This window comes from Corvus hawaiiensis, chromosome 8, assembly GCF_020740725.1.
Source record: "Corvus hawaiiensis isolate bCorHaw1 chromosome 8, bCorHaw1.pri.cur, whole genome shotgun sequence".
Taxonomy (NCBI): Eukaryota; Metazoa; Chordata; class Aves; order Passeriformes; family Corvidae; genus Corvus; species Corvus hawaiiensis.
Window position 1 is genome coordinate 18848666 of NC_063220.1, and position 26449 is coordinate 18875114.

The following is a 26449-nucleotide window of genomic DNA, read 5'->3' on the forward strand; positions in this document are numbered from 1 at the left end:
CAGGAAGTCAGAAAATGAAATACTTGTGGACAGATTTTAAAGGATCATAAACTTTTATGAGTTATAAAAGCTAAAACTATGCCTTAGCTATTTAGTTTTGCTCAAAACTAAAATCAAAATAAGAATTTGACTTGAGTTATATTATAAGCTAGAATAGATAGTAGAGTTACATTTTGGATCTGGTTATTCAGAGTTCAATGAAAAGACTTGCATTAAACAACATGTGTGATAAAAATTTAAGCTATAAGTGCCTCAAAATGAGTAAGCAAATAGTCATTCTCCAAATCTTAAAGAATTCACACCACATATAAGGGATTCTTACCTTGTAAGACTATCTATAAAGAATTACCAAGGTAGCAGTGAAAGTTACATGTCATATTGAATTCAGAAAATCCATACTGAATATCCATATTGAATTTCAAGAGAAACAGATGACTGAACAAATCCAGTGTGGAAAAATAGATTTTTTCCACTGTCCTAGCATTTTAAGTCATGCATGTTGGAAAAAATCATTTATTTTACTTTTACATTGTGAAGCTGGTTTTGGTTTTATGTGGTAGTGATAAAGTACATGAGAATGAATGTGCATAACTTGAGAAATAAATTAAGCTGTGGAGTGTTGCCTTATCTAATCACAGTCCCGTATATATTTCCCAATGTCTTTGCTTCATAAGAACCTCAGCTACAGTTTTCAGCACTTCTGATACGAAAATCTTTATAGACTGTGATAAACTGCAAAAAAAATATCAGGAAAACAGAGAAAAGATTTTTCCAAATCTTATTATTATATAACATCCACCATCAGGAAAGTGCCATTTTGTGATTTTTAACCTCTAGATAAGGCCTCACTGGAGAAGAATATTGTTACTCTGTGGAAATACTTCCTTAAATGCTACAAAAATATTGTCCTGTAAAGAGTTTAACAGTGATAGATAGACCTCATTTAGGTATGGGAGGCACAGCTGATATCTGATACATACTCTGATCAAAAGTACTCAGTTGCTGTCTGTTCTTGTGTCCTTTCTGACTATTATCTTCAAGGAAATTCAACTATGTCTGTTACATTCTGAGTAAGATGAGGTGACTGTTAACACCTTGTATATAACATCTGTAGCACCCTTTGCACAGTAAGTTGAAAGTCTTGAGTGTCAGGCTTCATTCAAGACACACATGACACCAGCAGACAGGCTTAGACCACCTTTAAACTCTTCCCTCCACATGTATTCATATGTAGCAACATTTTAACAGCAGTACAAAAACGTGCTCTACCCAAGTTTCAGAGTCTATTCTTGTAGCTACCTCTGGCAAACAGAATGGCTGGGGTAGCAATTAATTTCAAACTTGAAGCCAAGAATCTGTTCCTGTATATCTTTGGCATGTCATACTGGAGCTCGGAGTGGGTACAGGCTGCATTCCACATATTCTGATCCTCTTTCAAACTCTTAATACAATAGAGTCTCAAATACATTGTGAGCAGAAGAAAACAACCCCCCCACATTCTATTTTGGTATGTTGAGCCTAAAGTCTATTGGCTGGGAGCTGTCATCAGACATGACCATATGTTACCCAACGGTATTACAAGTAAATCCTAACTGAGTGCAAATTGTGAAGATTAAAGTCACCTCAGATTTAGCTGTATTATGCTGAGGCAAATGTGTTTCAAAGTCCTGTTTAAAATGCTGGCAATTCTCAGCACAGAAATTAACAGGCTGTCATTACCTTGGATTTTATGAGCTGTGCTAAATGTCTGGAGTTCCTTGTTTGGAGCTCTTAGTCATAGAATGTAGGAAGAGTCCTTTGCAGCTCAGACTGAAAAACACCAAAGACAATGTATTGTCAACAACTTTTGAAAGAATATTAAATATTGATACAGCTAAGTCACTGAAGAATCTCCTGGTATAAGCTCTTCATAAATAATGGTAAAAGAGAGGATGATTGCTGTTATAACAGTGGTTAAAATAAGAGTTGCATTTAAGCAATCTAATTTCAGGATAAGCCAGGACCAGCTTGTAACAGGCAATGCATTACCTTTTGGAAACAATTAACTGCTAGAAAGATCTTCCTTGGTGATTGAAGTCTATTACTGTTTCATAAGAGGCCTGTGAAGTAGTAAGGAGCTGAACTTTATCTATTGGTGCACTTTGAATGATGCACTCCATTTTAATGAGATTAAAGGTTTAATGCAGATAAAAGATCTGTTCAGTGCACCTGGATTCAACACAGGGATTTCAGTGCGATTCAGAGTCATTGGAGAGCTATGTTCATCTTGATCGATAAGAGCTTCTGACTTCTTTTCTATTCCATACAAAGACAAAATGATCAGGACACATTTCTTGCTGTTTTCAGCACTGATCATGTGCAGCATACCTGCTGAGGAAATCTTTCAGCCAGCTCTAGTGCTGGACATGGCTAAAGTCCTTCTGGACAATTACTGTTATCCTGAAAACCTAGTGGGAATGCAAGAAGCCATTGAACAAGCAATCAAGAGCGGGGAGATCCTGGACATCTCAGATCCAAAAATGCTGGCAAGTGTCTTGACAGCTGGAGTGCAGGGTGCTCTGAATGACCCAAGACTGGTGATTTCCTATGAGCCATTACCACATGCAGCTCCCAAACAAGAAGCTGAGGTTTCCCCTACCCGTGAGCAACTCCTGAGTCTTATTGAGCATGTGGTCATGTATGGCAAGCTGGACGGCAATGTTGGCTACCTGAGGATTGATTATATCATAGGAGAGGACGTTGTGCAGAAAGTTGGAGCTTTTCTGGTGGACAAGGTCTGGAAGACACTGATGGAGACATCTGCCCTGGTGATAGATCTTCGTCACAGCACTGGGGGGCAGATTTCTGGCCTCCCCTTCATCATCTCATACTTGCATGAAGAAAAGATGCTGCATGTTGAGACTGTGTACAATCGTCCCTCCAACACCACCACAGAGATATGGACACTTCCAAAGGTGTTGGGAGAGAGGTACAGCAAAGAAAAGGATGTCATTGTTCTGATCAGCCGCCACACCACAGGAGTGGCTGAAGATGTAGCTTACATCCTCAAGCACATGAACAGAGCTATCACTGTTGGAGAGAAGACAGCCGGGGGCTCACTGGACATCCAGAAGCTGCGTATTGGTCCTTCCAATTTCTATATGATGGTTCCTGTGTCACGATCTGTGAGCCCCTTGAGTGGGGGTGGACAGAGCTGGGAAGTGAGTGGGGTGATGCCATGTGTGGCTACTGAGGCAGAGCAAGCCTTGCAGAAATCCTTGGACATCCTGGCAGTGCGCAGAGCAGTGCCTGGCACCATTAGCCACCTCAAAAACATATTAAAGGACTATTACAGCCTAGTGGAGAGAGTGCCTGCGCTACTGCGGCACCTTGCCACCTCTGACTTCTCTTCTGTGCAGTCATCCGAGGACTTGGCCACCAAACTCAATACTGAGTTGCAGACCTTATCTGAAGACCCCCGTCTGATGGTTCAAGTCATGATGCCAGGTGAAGCTGCAGATCTCCCAGCCGAGAAGCCAATTGGAATGGCAGCTGACTTACCTGACAATGAGCAGCTGCTGCATGCCTTGGTGGATACTGTCTTCAAGGTGTCAGTGTTGCCAGGCAATGTTGGTTACATGCGCTTCGATGAGTTTGCAGATGCCTCTGTGCTTGCTAAGCTGGGGCCTTACATTGTACGCAAAGTGTGGGAGCCCCTTCAAAATACAGAGAACTTGATCGTGGACCTACGTTACAACCCTGGAGGCCCTTCCTCCTCTGCTGTGCCTGTGCTACTCTCCTATTTCCAAGACCCTGCTGCTGATCCTGTCCATCTCTTCACAACTTATGACAGATGCACCAACCATACGCAGGAGCACAACAGCCAGGCAGAATTGCTGGGCAAGTCCTATGGGGCTAAGCGTGGCGTCTACCTGCTCACCAGCCACCACACTGCTACAGCTGCTGAGGAGTTTGCTTACCTCATGCAGTCCCTAGGCCGTGCCACGCTGATTGGTGAGATCACAGCAGGAAGCCTCTCGCACACCCGTACCTTCCCTCTGCTGCAGCCTGCGCCAGGAGTAACCCATGGCCTGACTATCACAGTTCCTGTTATCACCTTCATTGACAACCATGGGGAGAGCTGGATGGGTGGAGGAGTTGTTCCTGATGCCATAGTGTTGGCTGAGGATGCACTGGAAAAGGCCGAAGAAGTGCTAGCCTTCCACAAGAACATGGGAGTACTTCTAGAGGGTACTGGGCAACTCCTAGAGGCTCACTATGCCATCCCAGAAGTGGCTGGTAAGGCCAGTGCTATGCTCAGCACCAAACGGGCCCAGGGAGGTTATCGATCAGCTATAGACTCAGAGACTTTGGCTTCCCAGCTTACCAGTGACTTGCAGGAGGCCTCTGGAGACCATCGGCTTCATGTCTTCCACAGCCATGTGGAACCAACACCAGAAGAGCAGCTTCCCAATGTGATTCCCAGCCCTGAAGAGCTGAGCTACATCATTGAGGCACTCTTCAAAATTGAGGTATTGCCAGGGAACCTAGGTTACCTTCGCTTTGATATGATGGCTGAGGCAGAAACAGTGAAGGCCATTGGGCCACAGCTGTTGCAGATGGTATGGAACAAGCTGGTGGACACGGATGCCATGATTATTGACATGAGGTACAACACAGGTGGTTACTCCACTGCCATCCCAATACTTTGTTCCTACTTCTTTGAGCCTGAGCCTCGGAAACAGCTCTACACTGTCTTCGACCGTAGTACCTCCCGCAGCACAGAGGTGTGGACTCTCCCCCAGCTCTCTGGCAAGAGATATGGCTCCCTCAAGGACATCTATATCCTAACAAGCCATATGAGTGGCTCAGCAGCTGAGGCTTTCACTCGCTCTATGAAGGATCTACACCGGGCCACAGTTATTGGTGAGCCCACAGTTGGTGGATCCCTCTCGGTGGGCATTTATCGTGTTGGTAACAGCTCCCTATATGCCTCCATCCCCAGCCAAGTGGTGCTCAGCCCAGTCACTGGAAAAGTATGGAGTGTGTCTGGAGTGGAGCCACACATCACCATCCAGGCCAGTGAAGCCATGTCTGTAGCTCAACACATTGCCAACCTGCGTGCCCAGGTGCCACAAATACTGCAAACTGTAGGCAAGCTTGTGGCAGATAATTATGCCTTTGTGGACATTGGGTCTGTTCTGGCATCCAACCTCACCAAGAACATCAACAAGGACAATTATAAAAGGATCCATACAGAGGAAGAACTCGCTGGGAAGGTGACTGCCGTCTTACAATCTCTTTCTGATGATGAACACCTGAAATTACTTTACATCCCTGAACATGCCAAGGACAGCATCCCAGGGATCATGCCAAAACAGGTACAGTTCTCTCATACTCAGTTATAGAGATGCCAGCTGGAATGGGAGCATTGAGTCAGATACCTTATCTTTTTTCTAGCCCATACCATAAACCCACCCGAATTTACCAGTACCCAGAGGAAAAGCCAGTGCCTGAGTAGGTTTTGTAGGCTGAGCTGTCTCTGGCACTTAAGGTAGTAGCTTGTAGAATTAGATGGGAGTTCTAGATGCATGCATCTTGGGAACAAGCTTCAGGCTGTAAATTTCAGCTGCCATATGCCACAAGCAAAAATGCAGCTCTTTAGGGTTAGAGGAAAGATACCTCTGTGATCCCTCCTCTTCCAATGCTGCAGCTTTTCCAGTTGTAATTAATGCAGAAACCCTCTGGTTTCAAACCCAGGTCGTAATTTGAGGAAGTTTAGTTGGACTAGAGTAAATGCATATAACTCACTAAACATGCAGCCATGTACTCTTTGATGGACTTCTCTATATAAAATTGTAGTAACTGACATCTATTACACCAGAATAATAAGCAACTCCTTCGGTAGTGGCAGTGGAAAGTTGTTCTAATTGTGTCTCATGCTCAGCATCAGACAGTTTCCCAGTGACCTAGAAATTCTTTGGAAGAAGTATCTGGGTGGAAGTTAGGTGACCCCAGGGAGAAATTGATTTTTAATAATCTACTTTTGCCCTTGCTGTGTGGTTTGCATAACAGTCTGTGCTTTGTTCTGAGCCTGAGTGTTTATACACTCGTCTGCCTTGCCAATCTTTCTTGTTCATTGTTGTGCTGGAGGGAGCTCCCAGGAGCACTTGTTAAAATTCCGTCTTCAAATTAAATAGAGGGTTAGGATAACCTGATCCCTTTCTTGGATGGAGTTAGCTGCTTTCTGGCTACTGCACTAGCATGGCTATCAGAGACGTATTTTCTCCAGGGAATCATAAAATTACTTTTTGAAGAGAATGCATTTGCCTTTGCAATGAACCAGAGTAGACCAAGTGTCAGGTAACTATTAAATGTTTCCTGGGGGAGGAAATCCGTGGACTTCCACACTCTGAAATTTTTGGCATGCATGATTTAAAGTGGCTATGACCTTTGTGGTATTACCACAAATACTAAGGTCAAGGACAAAGTCTAAGCATTGCCAGGGGCAGATTTTTTTTCCAAGTTTGCTAACCAAGAGATGCTGGCCCCATTCTTGCTTTTAAGATTAAATGGAAATAATTAATTAAAGGAGTTTTCTATTCCAGCACTCTCCTTCCTAACTTGGTTGAGTGTAGAAAACTTCACTCTCAAATATTTCAATGCTTTTGACAGAGTTCCCTGCTCAATTATTATCAACATATCAGTAGTGACACATCATAATTTCTCCCCATTCTACAGAATGGAAAAATCTTGCAAATTGGTCACTGTATTCACTGAAGGCTGTTATTGAATATTGTTGGTGGTGTTTTACTTGTTCAGATATTACTTAGTTTATTCAGACCTTGAATATTCAGAACAGGATGTAGTGGACAAGTATCTTATTTGTCACATGACATAAAATTCTGATCCTGATACAGCTAGTGAAGAAATGCCATTATACTATTCAATGCCTCTGTTTTACCATAGTTCTTCGTCAAGCAAAATGATTGGAAGAGGTCAGGTATACATCCATAAGAAAGAAATCACATCAGTCTGGATGACAATCAGGACAAATGTAAGATTTCTCCAAGGTGAAATAATGTGTAAAGAGCAGAGAATCACGTCTCTTATGAGACTAAAATGGTTTCCAGAGGCATAAGCATTCCCTCATATTGCTGGAGGAAATTGGAAATCAAACAGACAAGAAAGCATTAAGATGTTAACAAAGATGCTGAAGTCACTTAAGTAAAGGATTTCCCTTGAGATGGAGGTAAAAGAAAATTCGCCCATTCCACAGAGCCTTGGGCAGCAAGAGTACCTTCATCTCCTGTTTTGCTTTTGCAGCCATAAGAGGGATGATTTCTGTGGAACATTTCAGGTATACCCCAGAGAGCAAATACCTTTAGATTACAGTGAAGCATATATGATGGCACTAGCTGCATTTGTAAATTTTTTTAAAAATTAAAAATTTGGCAGCCCAATACATGGACATAGTGTCTCTCTTGATCTATATCACATTTATTCCTTAAAAACCTAAGAGCTAGTTTTTCTCTTGTGCTACCTATGTTCCAAGCCACCCTCTCCCTTGACAGCAAGATTTTACTGTTAATGACCTTGACAGTGAAGCAGATCCAACACAATTAACTGAAAGTGATGATGAATAACTACAGGAAGGATGGGATGGGACATAGGAGACAGACAAGTGAAATGCGTGCAGACCTTTGCATCTGCTGCACTAGAATAGCTGCTGAAGCATAGTAAAGAGTAGTGAATATGTCTCCTCTAAGCAGCAGCAAGGTCACTTCTAGTCAGAGTTGTCAGCTGCATAAATGCTACTTTCCAAAGTCAGACTTCCCAGAGGCAAATTTTGTATATATTTTTTGTGATCCAGAAAATAACATTTTGCTTATAAGGCAGAGCTCTGTAAACTTGCTGACCTGCAGTTCAATAATCCCTGCTTCTTATTCTTCTGTCTCCCTCTCCAGTTATACCTTCCTTTGCATACTGAAACATTTGTGTTTGTGACTGAGTTTCTACCTATGGAAGAACAGCTGCCTGATTTTGGCATAATTGTAAAGCCCATTTCAAGTGATGAGGGGTCTCCCTGAGTGATTATTTTGGCCTCTTCTTAATCACCAACTACTTTTAATGCAGTCTTTACACCTAAGAGAATTTTTGTCATGATAGTTTACATAAGCAGCTGAAAATGATGATCAGAATAAAAAGCAAAAATTAATCCTTTATAAAAATTGTTCCTGCATTTCAAGTCCTCCTGTTTCCAGATGAGTAATATGTATGTATAGAAGAGTGTTGTACTTGCTGAAGGAGGCAATAGTTAGAGATGTTTCACCAGAAAGAAGTAGTTTGCTTATATCCTTTCATTAATGAGTGAAATCAAAATGCTCAGCCTCCAAGCGTCAAGATAATCAAATTGCTGCATCTATTGCTAAAAGGTGGACAAACAATTGTTATAGGTCCACATGATGTTGATTTATATTGACATAACCACAGTAAAGTCAGTGGAACTATGCAAGTTTATGCAAGAGAAAAGTATCTTGTGTTTAACTCTCATTGGCTCTTCACCTTTTGCAATCTTTGCTTGCTTGTTTCTAGGGTGATAGTAATTCACTGCACAACTCTGGGAGGAAAGTAGCTTGTTTAGGGGAAGTCCTGTAAAAATGTAAATGGGTTCTTCAGAGTTCATAACCTGAGCACAAATTAATAGGGTCAAGCTGTTGCAGTAAATACTCATCATCATCAAACTGGAATGGATAAGGATGAGTATAATTAGTAAGACATGAAATCTTCTGCTACATTTAGTATAAAGAAAATTCATCTAGAGTATAATATGCACAGACCTGGGCAATGGTTTTCTGGAACGATGTGGCTCAAGTACAGAGGCAGCAGAAAAGAGGAACAGGAGTAAAGAGAAGACTGAATAAAACTAATCTTGAAAAAATTTAAAATATTTGAGTTGTTTATTCCAGAGAGAGGAAAACTGAGAGGAGACATGAAAACGCAGATACATAAGAGACTGTTTCAGATATGAAAAGAATAATCTGTTCCCTTGTCCATAGTAAATAGGTCAAGAAGTAATGCACTTAAAGAGTACAAAGTAGTCAACTTATACTGTTTACACTAGATCTTAGAAACATCTTTCTTATAGAAAGGCTGGTGACGTACTACGGTGGATTGCTTGGAAGTCACCCAGTGAAATGTGTGTTGTTAAGAGCAAATGAGAATGAGCTGTCAGGGCTATAGCTGATCCTGCTCAGTCCTTGAGCTGGGGGCCCTGCTAGGATGGACAGTTCCATTCCAACCTGTGAGCGTACACAAGGAACCCAAATGTTCTAAGAAAAGTGCAACCCTGCCATTCAGCCCTCAAGATCTCATGGTTCTTAAACTTATCTCAGGGTTTGCAGCAGCACAAGGGTATTGCCTGATAATATTTTCACAGCCAGCAGTTGGCAGCACTAGCAACCTTAATGAAAATCGGAGTTACCTTAAAACAGTCAGCACAAAAATAGCTTTGAAAAAACAGCTTCAATCTAAAAACAGCTTAAGGGAGAGATGAAAGGAGAGAAAAGAGGGAAGAGAGGCACATTTGGAAAGCGGTTTGCTGATGGATGGGGTTTGTGTCGGTAACAGAATCAGGGATCTAACTCTATACACAAGTCCCAGGGCAGCATTCCACGGTCCTATTTTGTGTCATATCATATGTTATATTTAGGCCACTCACCTGTGGAAAGAGTCTGCAGAACAGGACTGTAGACACAATATAGTTAATGAAAAAACACTTTTCCTTGGCTTAAAGTGGTGCTAGCTTGGAGGTCCTTTAGCCTAGCCTCATTGTTTATAGTGTGCACCTGAGGACTTACATTTAACAAGTCATTTGTATGTAAACATTGTCTGACTGAGCAGCAGGATCTTACTTTCAGCTGCATCCTGTCCCAGCTTGTCCTTGGCCAGCAGAGCCCTGCCTTCCAAAGAGAGCACCTGGTTGCTCCCTGAAGCTTGACTTACCTCCTTAGGTACCTGCAGCATGTGGCCCATGTGCCAGTGTCATGAATCTGCAGTTTTGCAGGGCAGTAACTCTCTCGTACCAGTCACAGGCTCCTCACCTCTTCTGCTGAAAAATTCAGATGCTTTCCCTGGCACCCCAAAATTACAGTCTGAGTGCTCTTCATGTGATATCCAGTCTTAGAGCTTTTAGAATAGATACATTTTCATAACTTTTCCTGCAGCCAAGAACGGCTTTCATTTAGATCCTTGCACATTTATTTCAGCCCTTGAGACCTGGGGCTTTAAGAGAAACCTGCCCACCTTGAAATTTGTAATGAATTTTCAACAGTTAGCAGTGCTGAAGTCCTCAGGGAACAAAAATAAGATGCATCACAGTAAAAGAATAAGTAGAGAAAAAATTCATCAGGCAGATACTATTCTTAATCAACATGTTTCTAGGTATGCATTTAGCAATTAGCGCTGGAGACAAAGATAAGACATTTGTGTGTTCAATTAAAATATCATTAGTAAGCAGCTGAGAGTAACACATCAGTTTTACTTGCAGATGTTAGTAATGGGTGATGTTTTTATTTTCCTCCTGGGAGGACCAGTATCTCTGAAGTAGATATAAGTTCTGTCAGAACAATCAATGCATGCTGAATATATTTTTCAAAACTGTGATTTGTTAATCAAAGTACAGTGGACAGATCAAGTAACACTGCTGTCACTGGGAAGTGGAATGGAAATGACAAACTCAGTTCTGCTGGACTGATGTGTTTACAGTCCAGATACAATGGTTATTTTCACAAGGTAAAGTGATAAAGAAGGGTACAGAAAAGAATTTGCTCTTATCGTCAAGTCAACAACTACTGGCCAACAGGGCTTTTAAATTAATGATTGAAATTTTGGTAATTTTGGCATACATCAGGAGCTCAATGATGAAGTGTCATATGGTGGGTAATTTTCCCCTAGGTAACGTCAAGCACAGCTGCATTCACACACCTCGGAAAAAACTCTTTCTGCTGTGGCAGACCTGCTTTCAGCAGGAGCAAAACTCCAGGCCAGAGCACTATATAGAGGTCAGGAGATTACTTGACTTCTCTGTAGTTGCAGAAGGCCCAAGTGCCTCCCCAGTTCTGTGGCATGTTGTCGACTTGAAGAGCACCTGCTAGCACATGGTTCGTTGCTGACTCCTTGTTCTTTCGAGTGTGAAAGAATGGATTGTCTGGGGATGAGCTATGGCAGAGGGCAACTGATTAAAAAGGTATAATACCATTTTCACAGCAACAGAGGAGAAAATACCAAATGGCTGAAGGTCATATAAGTTGTATGTATTCTAAATTCTTACCTCAAGCTGAAGGAGACTATTCCATTTTCAGATACTGCATGCAAAACAGAAGGTTGGCAATAGGAACTGGCTATGTCTCAATGCATACAGGGGTTACTAGGATAACTTTATTATTTGGCTACACATTGCTACTAAAACAGTCCACTGTTTAATAACATAAGCTAAGCAAAATTAAATAAATCGCAACCTAACACGTGAGACTCCAGGCACATGGCCACCATAGAAGAGATTTAGCATGTCTACTTCATGAGTATCCTAGCACATGCCCAGACACATCAGGTTCCTCACTGTCACAGGGACTGGGTCATTAAGAGGGGCTGGGGCCACTCGCACCTGCGGCCAGCAGCTGTTTGTCAGATGAGGCCAGTAAAGAGATTATGAAAGTCCCAGGTGCCGTGTCTAGAAAGAACTCACAAAGGCAACATGTGGGCTTGGATGGCAGGCCTGGGATCTATGCTGCAGGTTGGGATTGTTCTTTTAACCTCTTTGCTCTAAGGAAATTCTTGTATTTTTGAAAAATAAAATGAGCTCTGGCAAATAGGCGCCTGATCCAGATTCTGGGCATGTTATTGATGCATTTTATACTGTGCAAAAATGCATCACGCAATGCTAACCTATGTTTAACATGCAAAAATGTTGTAAAATTTATTATGTTTTTCAAACTCGGTCACATTCCTCACACGTGTCCCCCCTGGATTAACATGAGCCACATAATTTTGTGTCGAGCTACCAGTGCCAGCAAATGATTTGTTTTGTTTTTCCAAACTCTTTCAGATCCCTCCACCAGAAGTATTTGAAGATTTGATTAGGTTTTCATTCCACACAAATGTATTTGAAAACAACATCGGCTATCTGAGATTTGATATGTTTGGAGACAGTGAACTTCTAACCCAGGTGTCCGACCTAATCATAGAGCTTGTTTGGAAGAAAATTGTTCACACAGATGCATTAATCATAGACCTGAGGTAAACCTTTGAATGGCAAATAACCAAAGCTCTTTCAAAACAGCATTTTATTTGTAACAGTGAATTAGCTTTACATGGCTTACTATCCTGTTTACAGGCTAACATTGCTGGGATTAAATGAGAAAAGAAAAACAGCCAAGGAAAATAATAACAGTCTGGAAGTATATCTCAAAATAAATTGTATCATCACTTGAGATGTTTAGAACTAAATAGGCAAATTTAGGGAATAGTTTGCAGAATGCAGTTCTGGATGTTACATTTGTTTTATTTCTCTAACTTCTTTCTAATCTAACTCTCCATGTACCATATATATATATTTATAAAATAAATATTTACTTCATGTAGTGGCCAAGTGATTCAACAGTCAAAAAGACAGACTATGTGCAAGGCTGTGTTACAACATTTAATTTGCCATATCTGCAGTGCTAAATAATTCTGGGCAATCAGGTCTGTACAGAACGGGCCTTGTGCACAGAGCACAGAGGTGCCTAGAGGTACTGTAGCACTCCTGGGCCCTGCTGCACCAAGCTGCAGCACTGTACACCTGCCCTCTTCTTAGAATTCTGTTGGACACTCCAGTGTGTCAATAGTGCTCCAAATCTTATGAGCAATAAGATGTCATTCATTTTTCACCAGCAATCAAAGCAGATTAATATAAAACATTCACATTTCCTACACAGTATTTAGGGAAGTAATGCCCTTGTTGTGGTCCAGAGTTAATGTGTGTGAGCCCAGAAGATTACAAATATAAACCAAAGAAAAGAAGGACTTTGTAAGGACTTGGTTTTAATGCTAGAACCATTTGTGTCTATTGTTATCATGGGGCTCTTAATATTTGGTAATCTTCTTAATCCCAAATTTACAATTTGGGAAGTAATTGGGATTTGCATCATAGGGAGGAAAAGATGACCACAGTGATGAGAGCAGAGACAGAGATCTTACTATGTGAGAACAGAGGAGGCAAGGCAGCGACGAACATAACACACCCATGACTGGATTTGAATTCAGCAAAAGCACCACCATCTTCCAATAGACTTGAGATAGGACTGGGACTTTCCTCTTTCTTGCCCCAGTTTTCTCCCAAGCTAAAAATTTCAGGGCTGGGGGCACTGAAGCAGCAAAGATGAAATCACGTCTCAGGTACCAAATGGTCTCATTATAGCTCCTTTCTTGTGTTGTTTTGGTTTGGTTTATTTTTTTATATTTAATGTATTTTCAGTCCTTTGAGTGCACATAAAAGACCCAGTCTCTGAAGACATACAAAAGAGAACCCCAAACAAGCCTTTTGAAATTCTCTGTAAGCCAATCTTATAATTTTAAGGCTAATGATTTAAATTTTGCATGGGATTAACTGTAATGAATAATGTTTCTCATTTTACAAGTTTTCCTCCGTGAAACAGCTGTACCACTCATGAACTTCATATTTGGATAATTTCAATTTTGCATGGGATTAACCATAATGCATAATGTCTCTCACTTTAATAGTTCCCCTTCCTGGAACAGCTGTGCCACTCATGAACTTCATATTTTTAACTCTCACAGCATTGACAAGAGACACTGATGAACTAAAAGGCCTCCCTAAGGTCACACAAGGCATCTGTAAGAAGGAGCACTAGCATTCAAAATTTAAGTTCAAACTCTGGCAACTGCTCAGACATTATTACTGACTAAAGTTACTGCAGTTTCAGTGTCTGCAAGAGAGTCCCAGGAAGAGCATTCCAGCATTGCCCTGCCTGCCATCAACTTCAGCCGTGATGGCACCTGAAGGAAACTGGGCTCTGCTGGGCTGAGCTGTCGCATGGGCTGTGCAGCAGCAGCACCTCCTGGCAGCACAGCACTATCAGGGACACACTGAAGATGGTTATTTAACTTCTAGCCAATCACAGTGTCAATCATGCAGCTCCCAAATGCTGAAGAATAAAGATGTAGCTTCACTCTTCGGAACAGAGGCCTCTGGGACTGTCAGATCCTTTTCCAGAGGTGCAAAATCTTAGCTATAGATTGAACTGAATAAACTCATTTTCTAGCAGGTTTTTGCTGGAATGTCTGTGCTAGGTACTCCTAACATCACCTAGAGGAAAGTACTATATCCACACTCTATCAGTAAGCAAAGTACAAACATTTCTAGAGTTGTATGTGCTCTAGTATTAGTGAAAAGTGACAGGAAAAAATATTTTGGCAGTTAATTTTGTGTATTCATAGCAGGGGTTCTCCAATGACAAGCTCTTCAGTAAAATTAATCTTCAGAGACTGCTATGGAATTAAACAATGACCAAAGTTTTCAACTACGACTGTGCTAAATGAAGCGACTAACGCAATCTTTAGACACAAAAAAGATGGACTTATCTAAACTTCTAAGTTTTCCCATTTTGTATAGCAAAAAATAGGAACACAACAGTTCTACAAACATATGTTGCTTTAATTGGAATCTACTTTGTGTTTTAGGGTTTATGTATTCACTCCTTGCTGCCGACACCAGGAACAGAATGGGTTACTCAGAGTAAAATAACAAGAGTATGATGTTTCTCTGCAGATTTAGAGTCTTTGCTTACTTTCTGATTTTTCCTACGTAACATCAAGAAAAAAATAAGACTTTTATGTTTTGTATTTGCTTTTGAAATCAGTTGTGGGCAATAAAACTCCAACACTCTTAGACAGGATTTTGTTGATCTGATAGAAGCACAAATGCTGATAGGGGAGAATGAATGTAAATGTATCAAAATGTAGCCATAAGCCTTTTCGGGACTGATGTTATGGAACAATACTTGGGAAGGAAGATTTACTGCCTGACACAAATTTTCACTTGTTTCCTTAATATTTTTAATTCTTGAAAAGGTACAATATTGGAGGCTCCACTACACCCATAGCAATCCTATGCTCATATTTCTTTGATGAAGGACACCCAATTCTCTTGGACAAAGTTTACAACAGACCCAGTGACTCAGTAAAGGAGATATGGACCCAGCCACAGCTCAAAGGTAAATGACAGTTTCTTTCCAGAGTAGCTTTCCATTTCAGATGTCTCTCCTTGTGCATTTTAAACAAGCCATTAAATACTGTAACTCATTTGGTGAAAGCACCTGCCATGATCAGCTCAATCTGTGTAGAGAATGTAGAAACAAAAAATGTGCATTTCAGCCATGTCCCTCAATGCCATCTACAAATAACAGTTTATCACTCCTAAGAATGGGGTATGTTAGGCACAGAGGTTTGTAAATTGGTCCCCAGAAGTTGAGCCAAATACTGTGTACAGCAGCTGTAACTTGTTGCTTTTAAAAGTTGCCAAAATTAAAAATTAATCCAGTGTTGCCTAGAGTTCTAGTAATGTCTCTTCCAATACTCCCATACAGTTTTATATGTTGTTCCCTAATACCTACCTGTGTAATCCTCTACATCAGTAGATGAAAACACCTTAACACCCTAGTTTGTCCAGAGACGAGAAAGAAAAACATTAATTTTTGCATATCTGGGTGAGTTTAAAGCATTTGGCAATGTGACACACACCCCACACATAGCCTGCCCCACTATTTGTGGAAGTTGAAAGGATGCTGCAACATGCAGAAACAGAGCTCTTCAGTGCTCACAAACTGCAGTTAGAGTTCTAAGAGCCCTTAAACACGGGTTTAATTATTTTCCCCTCTTAAGCTAAGACAGTAGCAAAAAAGTTAATGGTGTCTGGAGTTGTTGGCCTGGATCATGCTGAAATGGTTAAACTTTGTCACAGTCTGCAGGGTCCATCTATTTTCCCAGGCAGTCAGAGGTCGGTTGTGCTAAAGGATATGATTTCTATGGACACATTCCAGTTCCCATCAAAGAGAACGGGCAGACTCATATTGACTTCAAAGGAGCTGGATCGGGTCCTGTATTATATATATCTACTGTGAAAAGAATCTTCTAATGGTTATTATGTTTATAGTGAAATGAGAAGACCAAAAATGGTGTGAAAATTAATTACCATGCTATTGGCCCCTCTCTTAGAATTTAGCATGAGGATTTTAAGTCATACTATTACTTACTTATAGAATGACGTTTTTAGAGCAGTTTAGTTTTCAAGTTATCAAGTCCTAGCTATTACCTACTGGTCACTTTTTCAAAGAAACTAACCTCTCAAAAAGTATCTAACATGTTCATAGATATTGAAAATAAGGTTCAAAATCCTTCCTATTCCTGTCAGCTGTTTTATGTGAGAAAATGAGATAATTTGGCTCAGATCCTAATAAAAAAGGGGTGTCAAAGGGTTTGGGACAAAGGCCATGTATAGCTTCCACTTACAGACTATAAAAAACTGTGGAAAACCACTATAATTCTGATTTCATAAAATGATGCCTGCATAGTTGAAGGCCAAGCTCTGTGACAGCCATGTTCCTAGAGCAGGGATGAGGGTGAAACTGAAAATGCTTCTGGATGAGTGGAAGATGTCATTTTTCCCACCTGTCTATTCCACTATTCTGATGAGATCTGGAGCTCCTGTAAAAGTCAAAGCCACAAAAGAGCTAACAATAGTAATCATGAGCTGGCTTCTCTCCTGATGGAGCTCATAACCAGAAACTGATGGCACAAGAGCACCACATAGGGAGACAGCCTTTTTTTACAGCATAGAGTCTGGGCTCGTGTTAAAAGTATTTTAATACTATCATAGATACAAAGCAGATTTCCAAACTTCTTGGGTTGTTAATAGCAGGTAGGGAGTGAAGCCTCTATCTTGGCTTCTCTTTGCTCTATTATACAAACAAATGTCTGAAAATTGATTCATTTCTGATGGTTTTTTTCCCACCTTACAGGGGAGAGGTACGGCTCTCAGAAGGGGCTGGTAATCCTTACCAGTGCTGTGACAGCTGGGGCTGCTGAAGAGTTTGTATCCATAATGAAGAGACTAGGCAGAGCTCTCATCATTGGGGAGCAGACCAGTGGTGGCTGCCATTCCCCACAGATGTATCAGGTAGATGAAACCAACTTCTACATCTTCATCCCCACCTCCAGATCAGTCATCTCTGCAGACAGCACTTCTTGGGAAGGAAAAGGAGTGCCCCCTCACATAGAAACACCAGCTGAAGCAGCACTCGTCAAAGCAAAGGAGATGCTCAATGCTCACCTACACAGCTCTAGATAGTCCAGTGGAGGAATATGCCCCTAGTTCTTATGAACAGAAAGCTAGCTACCTAAATGTAAGCCCTAGAAACAAGTGGGAGGTTCATTTCAGTCTCTCTGGTCAGTGATTGGGTCCCTGTACATAGCTCAGTGACTTATTTTCAACATGCCGCTATTTTTCCCCATTCTTTGGAACCCAGCTCTTTCTGTGCGTGGTTGAAATACTTCAATAATTCACTGGGGTTTCAGGATTCCTCTCCTGTAATCAAACATAAATGTTCAGTGTGTCAGTTTTTTAAGGTTTAGCTACCAATCACAGATTTCCTTTGGTCCCATAGAAAATCCCAGTTGTCACTATTGAAAGCGTGTGAACAAGCTCAAACACAGAAAAGGCACATCTTCTTTGGAAATTGTGTACATTCCTATTTAAACATCTTTAAAAACTAACAGGAGTTGGAAGAGTCTATTTTCCAAACTACACGAGCTAAATTAAGTCTCTTCTCCATCTCATCATTTAGATGTACCAAAAATAACCAAAAATTCCCAGTCTGTCAGGGTTGCCCAGACTCCTGGTATTTCAAAGGAACATGCCTGCTTCTCTCAGTGTCTGTCAGAGGGGAGGATGAGCAAGACAAAGGCAGTACATTGACTCTTTTACCCAGTGCCCAGATCAACTGACTCAAGGAAAAGAGTCGTATGTTTTCACTTAAGGCTAATATTAGATTGCTGTGTCCTGCCCCAAAGACAGAAGAAAAAAAAATAAAACACAAACCTGAAAAATATCCTTTTCACCCTGCTATCAAGCTACATATTATGTAATAGTGTATTCCAGGACAACTAACAGAGATAATTGACATGAGCTTAATGCACAACATTCCTTATCTTTCCTACAATTCTTAGTTAAACATCTATCTTCCAAATGATTTAAAAATATGTGTAACTCTAATCTAGATCTCAGATTTTCTCATCTCTACAGAATGCCAGCTGTAAGGTAATTAAATTAAGGAAATGGTCTCCCAAAATTCAGTTAGAATCGAGAGTAGTTACACATTGGTGTTCATTTGCTCATTTGTAAGTTCCTGCCATTTTTCTTTTATTAAGTGTGTTAAACACTTGACTTCAAGCTTTTACAGGAAGAAAATTTTAAGAACTAAATAGATTTTCCATCTTTTTTGTTACTTATTTGTCTTATCAACTACACTCAGTGTGATCTCTAACCTGGACTCTTTTGAGTCATTTTCATGTTCTGATTTTTATGCACTACCTTATTGTTAAACTTCTCAGTGTTGTGGAAAATATTTTAATGAATTAAAACCCATACAGAATTTTGTGTAAAGTGATATATGTATGAAGAATATTAAATATTCTTATTATGGAAAAAAATGGAGTAGTCAATGAATGAGTAAACAACACTAATGTATTTCTTGTAATGTCTTTTAAGCCTCTTTAATATCTCAATCCAGATAAACGGCTTTGTTTTCCTAAAAACAATCAGTTGTGCTGTCATGTACAAACAATGTTAATTGTTAAGCCCAATATTTAGAAAATTTAGCCATCCATTCAAGGACAAAAAAGCTACACCATATGGGCACAAATAGCAAATAAATTTTTCCCATAGTAATATGGGAAATACATATGTATAATAAAGATGTCTAGAAATTGGAATCCAGTTGGAAAAACAAACAATGAAGACGCAATTGCAGGTGAGACCATTTTAAATCAATAGTGCTGTTAATTTACTACAGTGATTGATTTCATTGGAAAACTATTGTGCAACCTTGAGAAATTTTATTACTTGGCAAAATATTATTTACTATTTCATTGTACTGGCTAATTAATATGGAAACTGCCAGGCTTAACAAAGGCCAGTGTGTTAAAAGCAATTTTTCCTGTCTTCACAAACTGCTCTGTCATAGTTATGCCCATCTCAATGAGTTTAGACCTCACAAAACTACAGACAGTAATTGTGTACAAAATTACACTGCATTGAAAGGTCTGAATATCACAAAAGCACAAACAAAAATTAGCTAAGGAAAATCCATGGTTTGTGGTTTAAATGAGAAAGTTAAACAGAAGGTTTTTAGGGAGGGACAAGCAATTTGAGAAATGCCCTTCCACAACAAAACAGGAAATACGATGAAACTGCCACCTTTCTCTCATCTGGTTCCAGAGCTGACATGGACATTCTACAGTTTATAGCACAATTTCCTTATCATCCCACCTAGAATAACTTCCTGAATTTTAATCCTAATCATGCTTCTTTTAAAGGCAGGAAGAAAGGAGTTGTTGTATCAGACTACCTAGCAGTATCATCTTTCTCCTTGTAGCATTCATACAACTAACCAAGAAATGACAGCCGGCTTTTATTTCTTTTGTGCTACCTTAGTCCAGTGATTTCCAAACTGTGCTCTGTAGATCCAAGGAAGTGGATCTAGGCTAGGATCTAGGATACAGGCTGCCTAGATTAGTGAAAAATTACCTCATAAAAAACAAGTAAATATATATTTCTCAAAAGCACATCTGAGTGTCATTTCGATGGAGAAACACATCTTCATCAGAAAAAGTTCAGGTATCAATGATCAGTGAGTCTACAAATATCCTAATCTGGCATTTCCTATTGATAAACTTATTATCCATTACAGAAACACAGCCTGCACAGCTAAGCTTGACAGCATTGTGTTGTGTCCTTTTTCACTGATCCAGAAACACGTCATGAGAAACTGTTGTATGATCAAACTGAACAGTTAGTTGCTAGCAAAGACAGGAAAAGAACCGGTCAGCTCGCTACAAATTTTCTCCTCCTGTTTTAAAAACAAAATCATTTCCCTGCCCTCCCTAGCATTTCTACTTGTAGAAAAGACAGAGATCCCTGCTGTAAAATTACAGTATTTCACAGGTACAGAATGCAGTCCTTCATTTCTTCACAAACCCCCTGCCTTAGTGAGTGCTTTCCTTCCAGCAGGATTTCATCTGCACCAATTTAAATTTTCAGACTTCTAGACATAAGGGGAAATAAGCTTCCAGCATGACTCAATTACAGGAAGTTTGTTTTTCTTTGTCTCGTTAGGCTTCCTTCTGCCTGTTCAATATTTGGTTCACTCAGCTTTAATACGAATATTTTCATTTTAAGAAATAAAATCTGTAAAAATTTTGGATAAGCCCCCTGGTTTATGTAACCTAGTTTAGATGAGACACTCAGTTAAACTTGAGACACATAAAAGACTTTCACTGTGCCTGCACAAGGAGCTTTACACAAGAGCTGGTTTTACACACAGGAACCAAGTTCTGGTTCTGTTGGCATCTGTGTGGTTTTGCACTGATACCAGCACAGATGCAGCAGGCAAAAAGTTGTCATACTGTTGTGCTGTGTGTGTAAATGGTCTGCTGTGTGTCTAAATAAGTCTTAGTTCACAAAACCCTTTACCTCAGAATAAGAAGCAAATTGTTAATGTAATCTTTATACTGATGGCCACCTACCAAAAAAAGAAGGGCAGTATTGCCCACACTGCCTGCAACAAGGGGGAAATCCTCAATCTTTACATACCAGGACCAAAATGCACTGCCTCTGAGCTGGAGGAGGTGAGGAAAGTATCAGAAATAAAGCTTATTAAAAACCTCCCCTCATTTTTGCGTTTTGAATCAGCTCTGCCACTTTTCATAACTGGTCCTCTTGCCTTTCTGTGCACAGAAGGCATTCCTACATTGCTCAGCATCACAGTATATGAATTGCTGTGGCTGAGATAGGGCCACAAGGAAACTGGGTAAGAGTTCTTACCTTTTCTTTTTACCCAAAGAAAGCAAGTCCATGACATAAAGGGAGGCTATCTCTCCCTGTAACCTTGCTGCTTGCTTAGCCTCATACCATAAGCAAAGTGATGAAGTTTGATTACCGGTGAGAACTCTAAGGAGGTAGGTCTAACACACCATTTGAAGAGGTTTTGAGACTTAGCATCTGTTTTTCAGTGGTTGATTTTCTACACTTTGTCCAACACAAAATCATTGAAACAATGTAACCAGTAAGATTTGGTGCTGCTTCATTCCAATCTAAATTATATACCAGGTGTAGTACACTGGAAAAATAGGCATTTGGAGCAGGGTAATGCTGAAAGGATGTGCCAAAATAATACTGGGGAGCATTATACAGCTGGTCCTGTCTTCTTCCAGAAGAAATCTGAAGCTAGGTTTCTAATCATAAAACTGTTAAGAAAACATGGCATCTTTCAGTAAGTACAGAAGAGAACATTTTGCAGTAATGGTACCAAAAAATCTTTAGTCTTATTTATACTTGGCCAGGCTGATCTTAAAGTCATTAATGTAAATCAGGAGTAGCAACATGGAATTATTTTGGATTTGCACTGGAATAAATGAGATCACAATCTGGCCTAAACTGCTAATAGGAAATATAACCCTGACCACATATGAATGCAGTTACACCACAGAGTCCTTCATTACACTTTATGGACACTGACTTCACAGTAAACTGGCTGGCACCCAGGTGGAGTGAAATTTGGCCCATTAAACTTTGCCATAAATATATTCCTTACATAGTAAATGTTATTGGACACAAAACACAGATGGAAAGATTACAAGGAAACCACATCATCCCCTACGCAATGCAAGGTTGTTCCCTGTGCTCCATGTTTCAAAGTCTTTGTTCATTTTGGTTTTTAATGACTCGAGTGAAAGAGCTTCCGCCACTGACCTTGGAAAGCTGTGTTACAATCCAACCAGAACTGTCTTCTGAACTCAAAGACATAATGTAACAGTTTTATCACTTTGTGTTTCAAAAATAAAGCTGGGGTTCATAGCCAGTGATTTATATTAATAGGGAACAGCCATGTGTTAATGTTCAACAGCAATATACTGGGAAGAATACAATCTCCTGACTTATAGAAATCTCCCAAGAGATAAAAATTAGTGTAATATGTTGGTTTCAACTGACAGCCTAAGACTGTCAGTCTCTCTTTTATTGTTCAGATGTGTTTACTTGCTGATATTTTCATTATCAAGCTAGGCATCGTCAAAGTAACTCAAAACTCTGTCCAGTATACAAAAACCAGTGGAGTGTATCATCAGTATGGTGGAACACAGAGAATATACTGAAATGTCCTTTAGTCTCAGCTGGGAAATGAATGGTTTCTGATCATTCTCTGTCTGAAAGGGAGTAATAGCCTTTGATGAGGCAGGTGAGGTTCACAGATGTGCCACAAAAACATCAGACAACCTGAAAAAATCCTATACAAGAGCAGGAGAAATGATTGCTTGAAGAACATATTGTCATAAAGCATCAAAATCTAGCCCCTAAATAGATTTTAAAAGTAGTGAAAGGCTAATTAGTTGGGCTCCAGTACCAACAGACAGTGTTTCCTACCATCCAGAGCAGTATAAATTTATCTGCTGCTGAGACTCAGCAAAACTCAAAATGAAGTAGATGAGAAAAATGTCTCATGGACAGACAAGAGAAAGAATATGCCACTTTCTTTTTTAAAAAGTTGTAATTGGCCCATGTAGGAACCAGAGGATAGACAGGCTGGTGTAATGCAGTGCAATTCATGTATAATTTTGTGAAGGCCATTCCTCTTCTAGCAGTTACCAGAATAGAGCCTATCATCCAGAATTAGTGTGCAGATTCTATCTACCAGTAGCTAATTGTAACTCAGATACCCTAACTGCTTCCTTTGGTATATCCAAAACCTGAAAACCGCAGGCTAAACTCTACTCCCATCAGATCTGTATGCCTACTGAAGTCACACAGATGTTAGAATATTTGCTTCCTGTCTACACAATAAGGTTGACAACAGGTCACATTTTGATACAGACCCAGGTTGATTTCACTGTGTAAAAGATATTTCAAAAGCAGCAGAGCCTAGAACAGAATTTGGATATTCTGCTTTACAAGTCCCATCCTCTTTGGCAGTCTGCTGGTCAGTTGTTGACAATCATAAATTTGAAACACTCTTAAATTCAGGTCCCTTTCAAAGCCAAGGAGATGGTAAGATGTCAGTTTTTAACTCAAAAATTTGGTAAAAGAGCTGATTCAGCTAGCATAAAGGAGTAAGAGTCCACCAATGCTGCTAAAAATAGTAACTTATTTTCTTTTAGCATAAAAGCTCTGATTTTTTTAGTGCTTAAATGTTCCTCATTCAATGAGGTGGTTGTTATTTCTGTATTTACATTGTACTGCACAGACACCAGCAAATCAAATATAAGCAAAGAAAGCTCTGTTTGCATAACTATAATTTTGTTCCCTACTCTGCAAATTAACACTGCATGTGGATTCATTTCACTATTTTATTTCCTCAAAAATAGGTTGACAAGGGCTAGGTTGAGTTTTCAAAAGTTAAAACTCACTCAGACTCTTGTAAACATTTTATATTTTTTTCGCAAAGCATCTATTATAAATTATTGTAAACAGTGATTTCCTGAAAGAAATTAATGTAAACTCAAAAGGAAATGGATATAAGTGAACTATCATTCCCTTCTTGATCCAACCTGCCCAGTCCCTTGGTGACATCTGTGTGCACTCTAATTATGAGAAGTCATGTGCCGGGATAAATGATGGCGTTCTCGGAAGTACTCATGGCAAATGGGACACGTCAGCTTCTCCTCTCGTCTCCTCTTGCACTGAGATTCAGTTGAGGAGTATTCTTTTTTGTGATGTGACCGCATGTGGAAGACTAAATCAGATGTCATGCGAAAGGACAGGTTGCATTTGGCACACCAGTTCTGGGCAGCCACTCCAAAAGATGTGAAGGTGGGGGGAAGAAGAGTCAAGGAAGAGGAAGAGGAGGAGGAGGAGGAGGAGGAGGAAGAGGAAGTGGTGGTTGTGTTTTGTAGCTGTCCTCCTGCTTGCTTGGGCCACGGTTCTGAGGTATATGGGAAAACATTGCTCTGAGTGATGCTTGTCTGCAGCATCTGAGCATTACACAAATCACTGACAAAGAACTTGGAATTGAGAAGAGTGCTGCAGCACATGATGTCTGTGGTGGCAATGAAGCCAGACAGCTCCCCCAGGCTCTTTGCTGACTCACTCATGGGATGAGAAGAATTTACTGCAGCTCTTTCTATTACACACTTATTGGGTTTGCTGAAAGCACTCTTCTGTTCTCCTCGAGCTCTGGTGGGCCAAACAAAGGAGAATGCACTGCCAGAGGAGTTTAGCAACACCTCCTTTGATACCTGCTCTTTACCAAGTGGGACTGTGCCATCCTCCTGTTCTGGCTCCTGCAGTCTCTCATTCCTCAGCTTCTCTTTCATCCTCCTGACCTCAGTGAAAGCACTCTGCTTCTGCTCCAAAGCATCCTTCCTAGCTGACTGCCTCCCTGAACTAAGCTTCCAGAAAGAACCAGCCAATGCATGCTCTCCCACAACCTCCTCCTTGCCCCCACAGTTACGTTCCTCAGTCAAATTATTGGTTTTCTCCAACAACACTGTTTTCCTGCTCCTGTTGTTCTCAGCCTCTTCAGATTTTGCTCTCCTTTCTCCAATAAGACCATGTGCATCATCTTTACAAGCTGCCATTTTGACTTCCAGGTCCCTTGCCAGACTGTGGAAATTCGTGGTCTGCTCAGCTAGGTTGCTCTTTTCAGTTTTAGGATTCTGGAAGTTTCTCCACAGCAGAGCGTTCTTCTCTGGGACACAGAGGAAGCGGACATGGGACAGATAGGAATGCTCACATTTAAAGACTCGGTCGCATTCTTGGCATCTCAACTCTGCAGAAACAGACAAGTCATGAGTTTTGCAAAGGTGGAATCATGGATGGATGCAGATCCTGATCCTGTCATTGACACAAAAAACCAGAAACACCTCTTGTGTCACACAAGGTTACACACGCTAAAACTAATGCAAGTGCAGAATCAGGTCCCTACCTGCTATGCAAAATGGTTCACTCTTATTTGCTTCCCTGCTTCCATGCTACTGCCAGAAATTATTTCATTTAGACTCTCAACTCTAGATTTTATTACATAAAATGTAATTATATTACATAAAAGTACATAAAATGGCCAGGACACCATGATCTAGATAAAACCATTTAGACTTTATAATGATTTGAAGTCTAAACCCAGATTTGGGTCTACATTTCTTAACTAAGTCACTGGCTTTAATTCAGGATGAATGTTAAATGCTATATATCCAAGCAATAATGAGTTTTAGACCAGGATTCAAAGATTTTGACACGAGCCTCTATTTTCAGGATACTCTGGAAGTTTAATACCGTTCAAAAATCATCTGACCTTAATGCCTGAAGCCCTTACTCATGCTCATTTGGCAAGCTGTTATATGCCTTAAGGCACAGATGTCTGCAGCACAGAAAATGATGTTCAAAGTGAAACAACGCCAGTGATGGGCAGGAGGAATAAGGAACACTCTTTCCTTTTGGCCTTCAGACCTACTGCACCTCTGGCTCATTGGGATGATTGATTGCCCATGAACAGATGATACCAAATTCAGCAATCAACACAGATATGGTACATCTTAACCTTTGTAAACTGTATCCATGCTATATTATTTCACAACACAGCAGTTTTAAAATGCCAAGTGATGCCAGACAGCACCTGAGGCCTGGGATATATAGGAAAGTTCATAAACTGGTTGGGTAGAACTAAAAATTCCTAATTTGGGACTCAGCACAGCTTAGATCACTTTACAAACTACAGAAGCTGAACTTTTTATAAGAAAATAAGGCTGCTGAAATGGGTGGAACATTATACCTGTGAGATTAAAGTCTTGAGTGTAGATATAGTGTCTCTTGTGCAAGCAACACCCTTTCCTGGTAAATCCAAAGGCCTGGCAGTGTGCGTCTACACAGAAACTAACAGAATGCACTGAAACCAGCTGGAATTATTTAGTTGGTTCCTGCTATGAATGTGTCTGTATTAATTTAATACTAACTTACAGACAAGCACATTACCACGTAAATTTGCTAACTCATATCTTTACCAACCTACACCTTTACCAACCAATCTATACAAGCTTTGTTTGAATCAACTAAAGGGAATGTAGAAATGGTTCTGTTCCAGTCTAACTAGATGAGGTTTGGAGCAAATGACAGCTGGAGTCAGACTTGGCATGGACCTGACTGACT

General features: G+C 40.3%; 2 protein-coding genes across 7 annotated transcripts in view; one reads left to right on the plus strand and one right to left on the minus strand.

The window, feature by feature from the left end:
- The first annotated feature begins 2204 nt into the window (after nt 1-2204).
- Nucleotides 2205-18784, plus strand: RBP3 (retinol binding protein 3). The gene is made up of 4 exons (XM_048311895.1): nt 2205-5360; nt 12086-12276; nt 15112-15254; nt 17058-18784. The coding sequence occupies exons 1-4, from the start codon at nt 2316-2318 to the stop codon at nt 17384-17386; spliced, it is 3708 nt and encodes a 1235-aa protein (XP_048167852.1). The 5' UTR covers nt 2205-2315; the 3' UTR covers nt 17387-18784.
- ZNF488 (zinc finger protein 488) overlaps nt 12305-26449 on the minus strand; it is a 32004-nt gene continuing 17859 nt past the window's right edge. For all 6 annotated transcript variants that reach the window (XM_048311908.1, XM_048311905.1, XM_048311907.1 and 3 more), the window contains one exon: nt 12305-25076. In XM_048311908.1, the coding sequence (XP_048167865.1) occupies nt 23890-25076 (1187 nt within the window). In that variant the 3' untranslated portion in view covers nt 12305-23889. The remainder of the gene's footprint in view (nt 25077-26449) is intronic.

What these genes read in the sequence shown, in the direction of transcription:
- RBP3 (XM_048311895.1), top strand. Translation starts at nt 2,316, where the DNA reads ATGATCAGGACACATTTCTTGCTGTTTTCAGCACTGATCATGTGCAGC. An exon ending in CAGGGATCATGCCAAAACAG is followed by an intron (nt 5,361 to 12,085) that starts GTACAGTTCTCT and finishes AAACTCTTTCAG; the next exon opens with ATCCCTCCACCAGAAGTATT. An exon ending in GACCCAGCCACAGCTCAAAG is followed by an intron (nt 15,255 to 17,057) that starts GTAAATGACAGT and finishes CCCACCTTACAG; the next exon opens with GGGAGAGGTACGGCTCTCAG.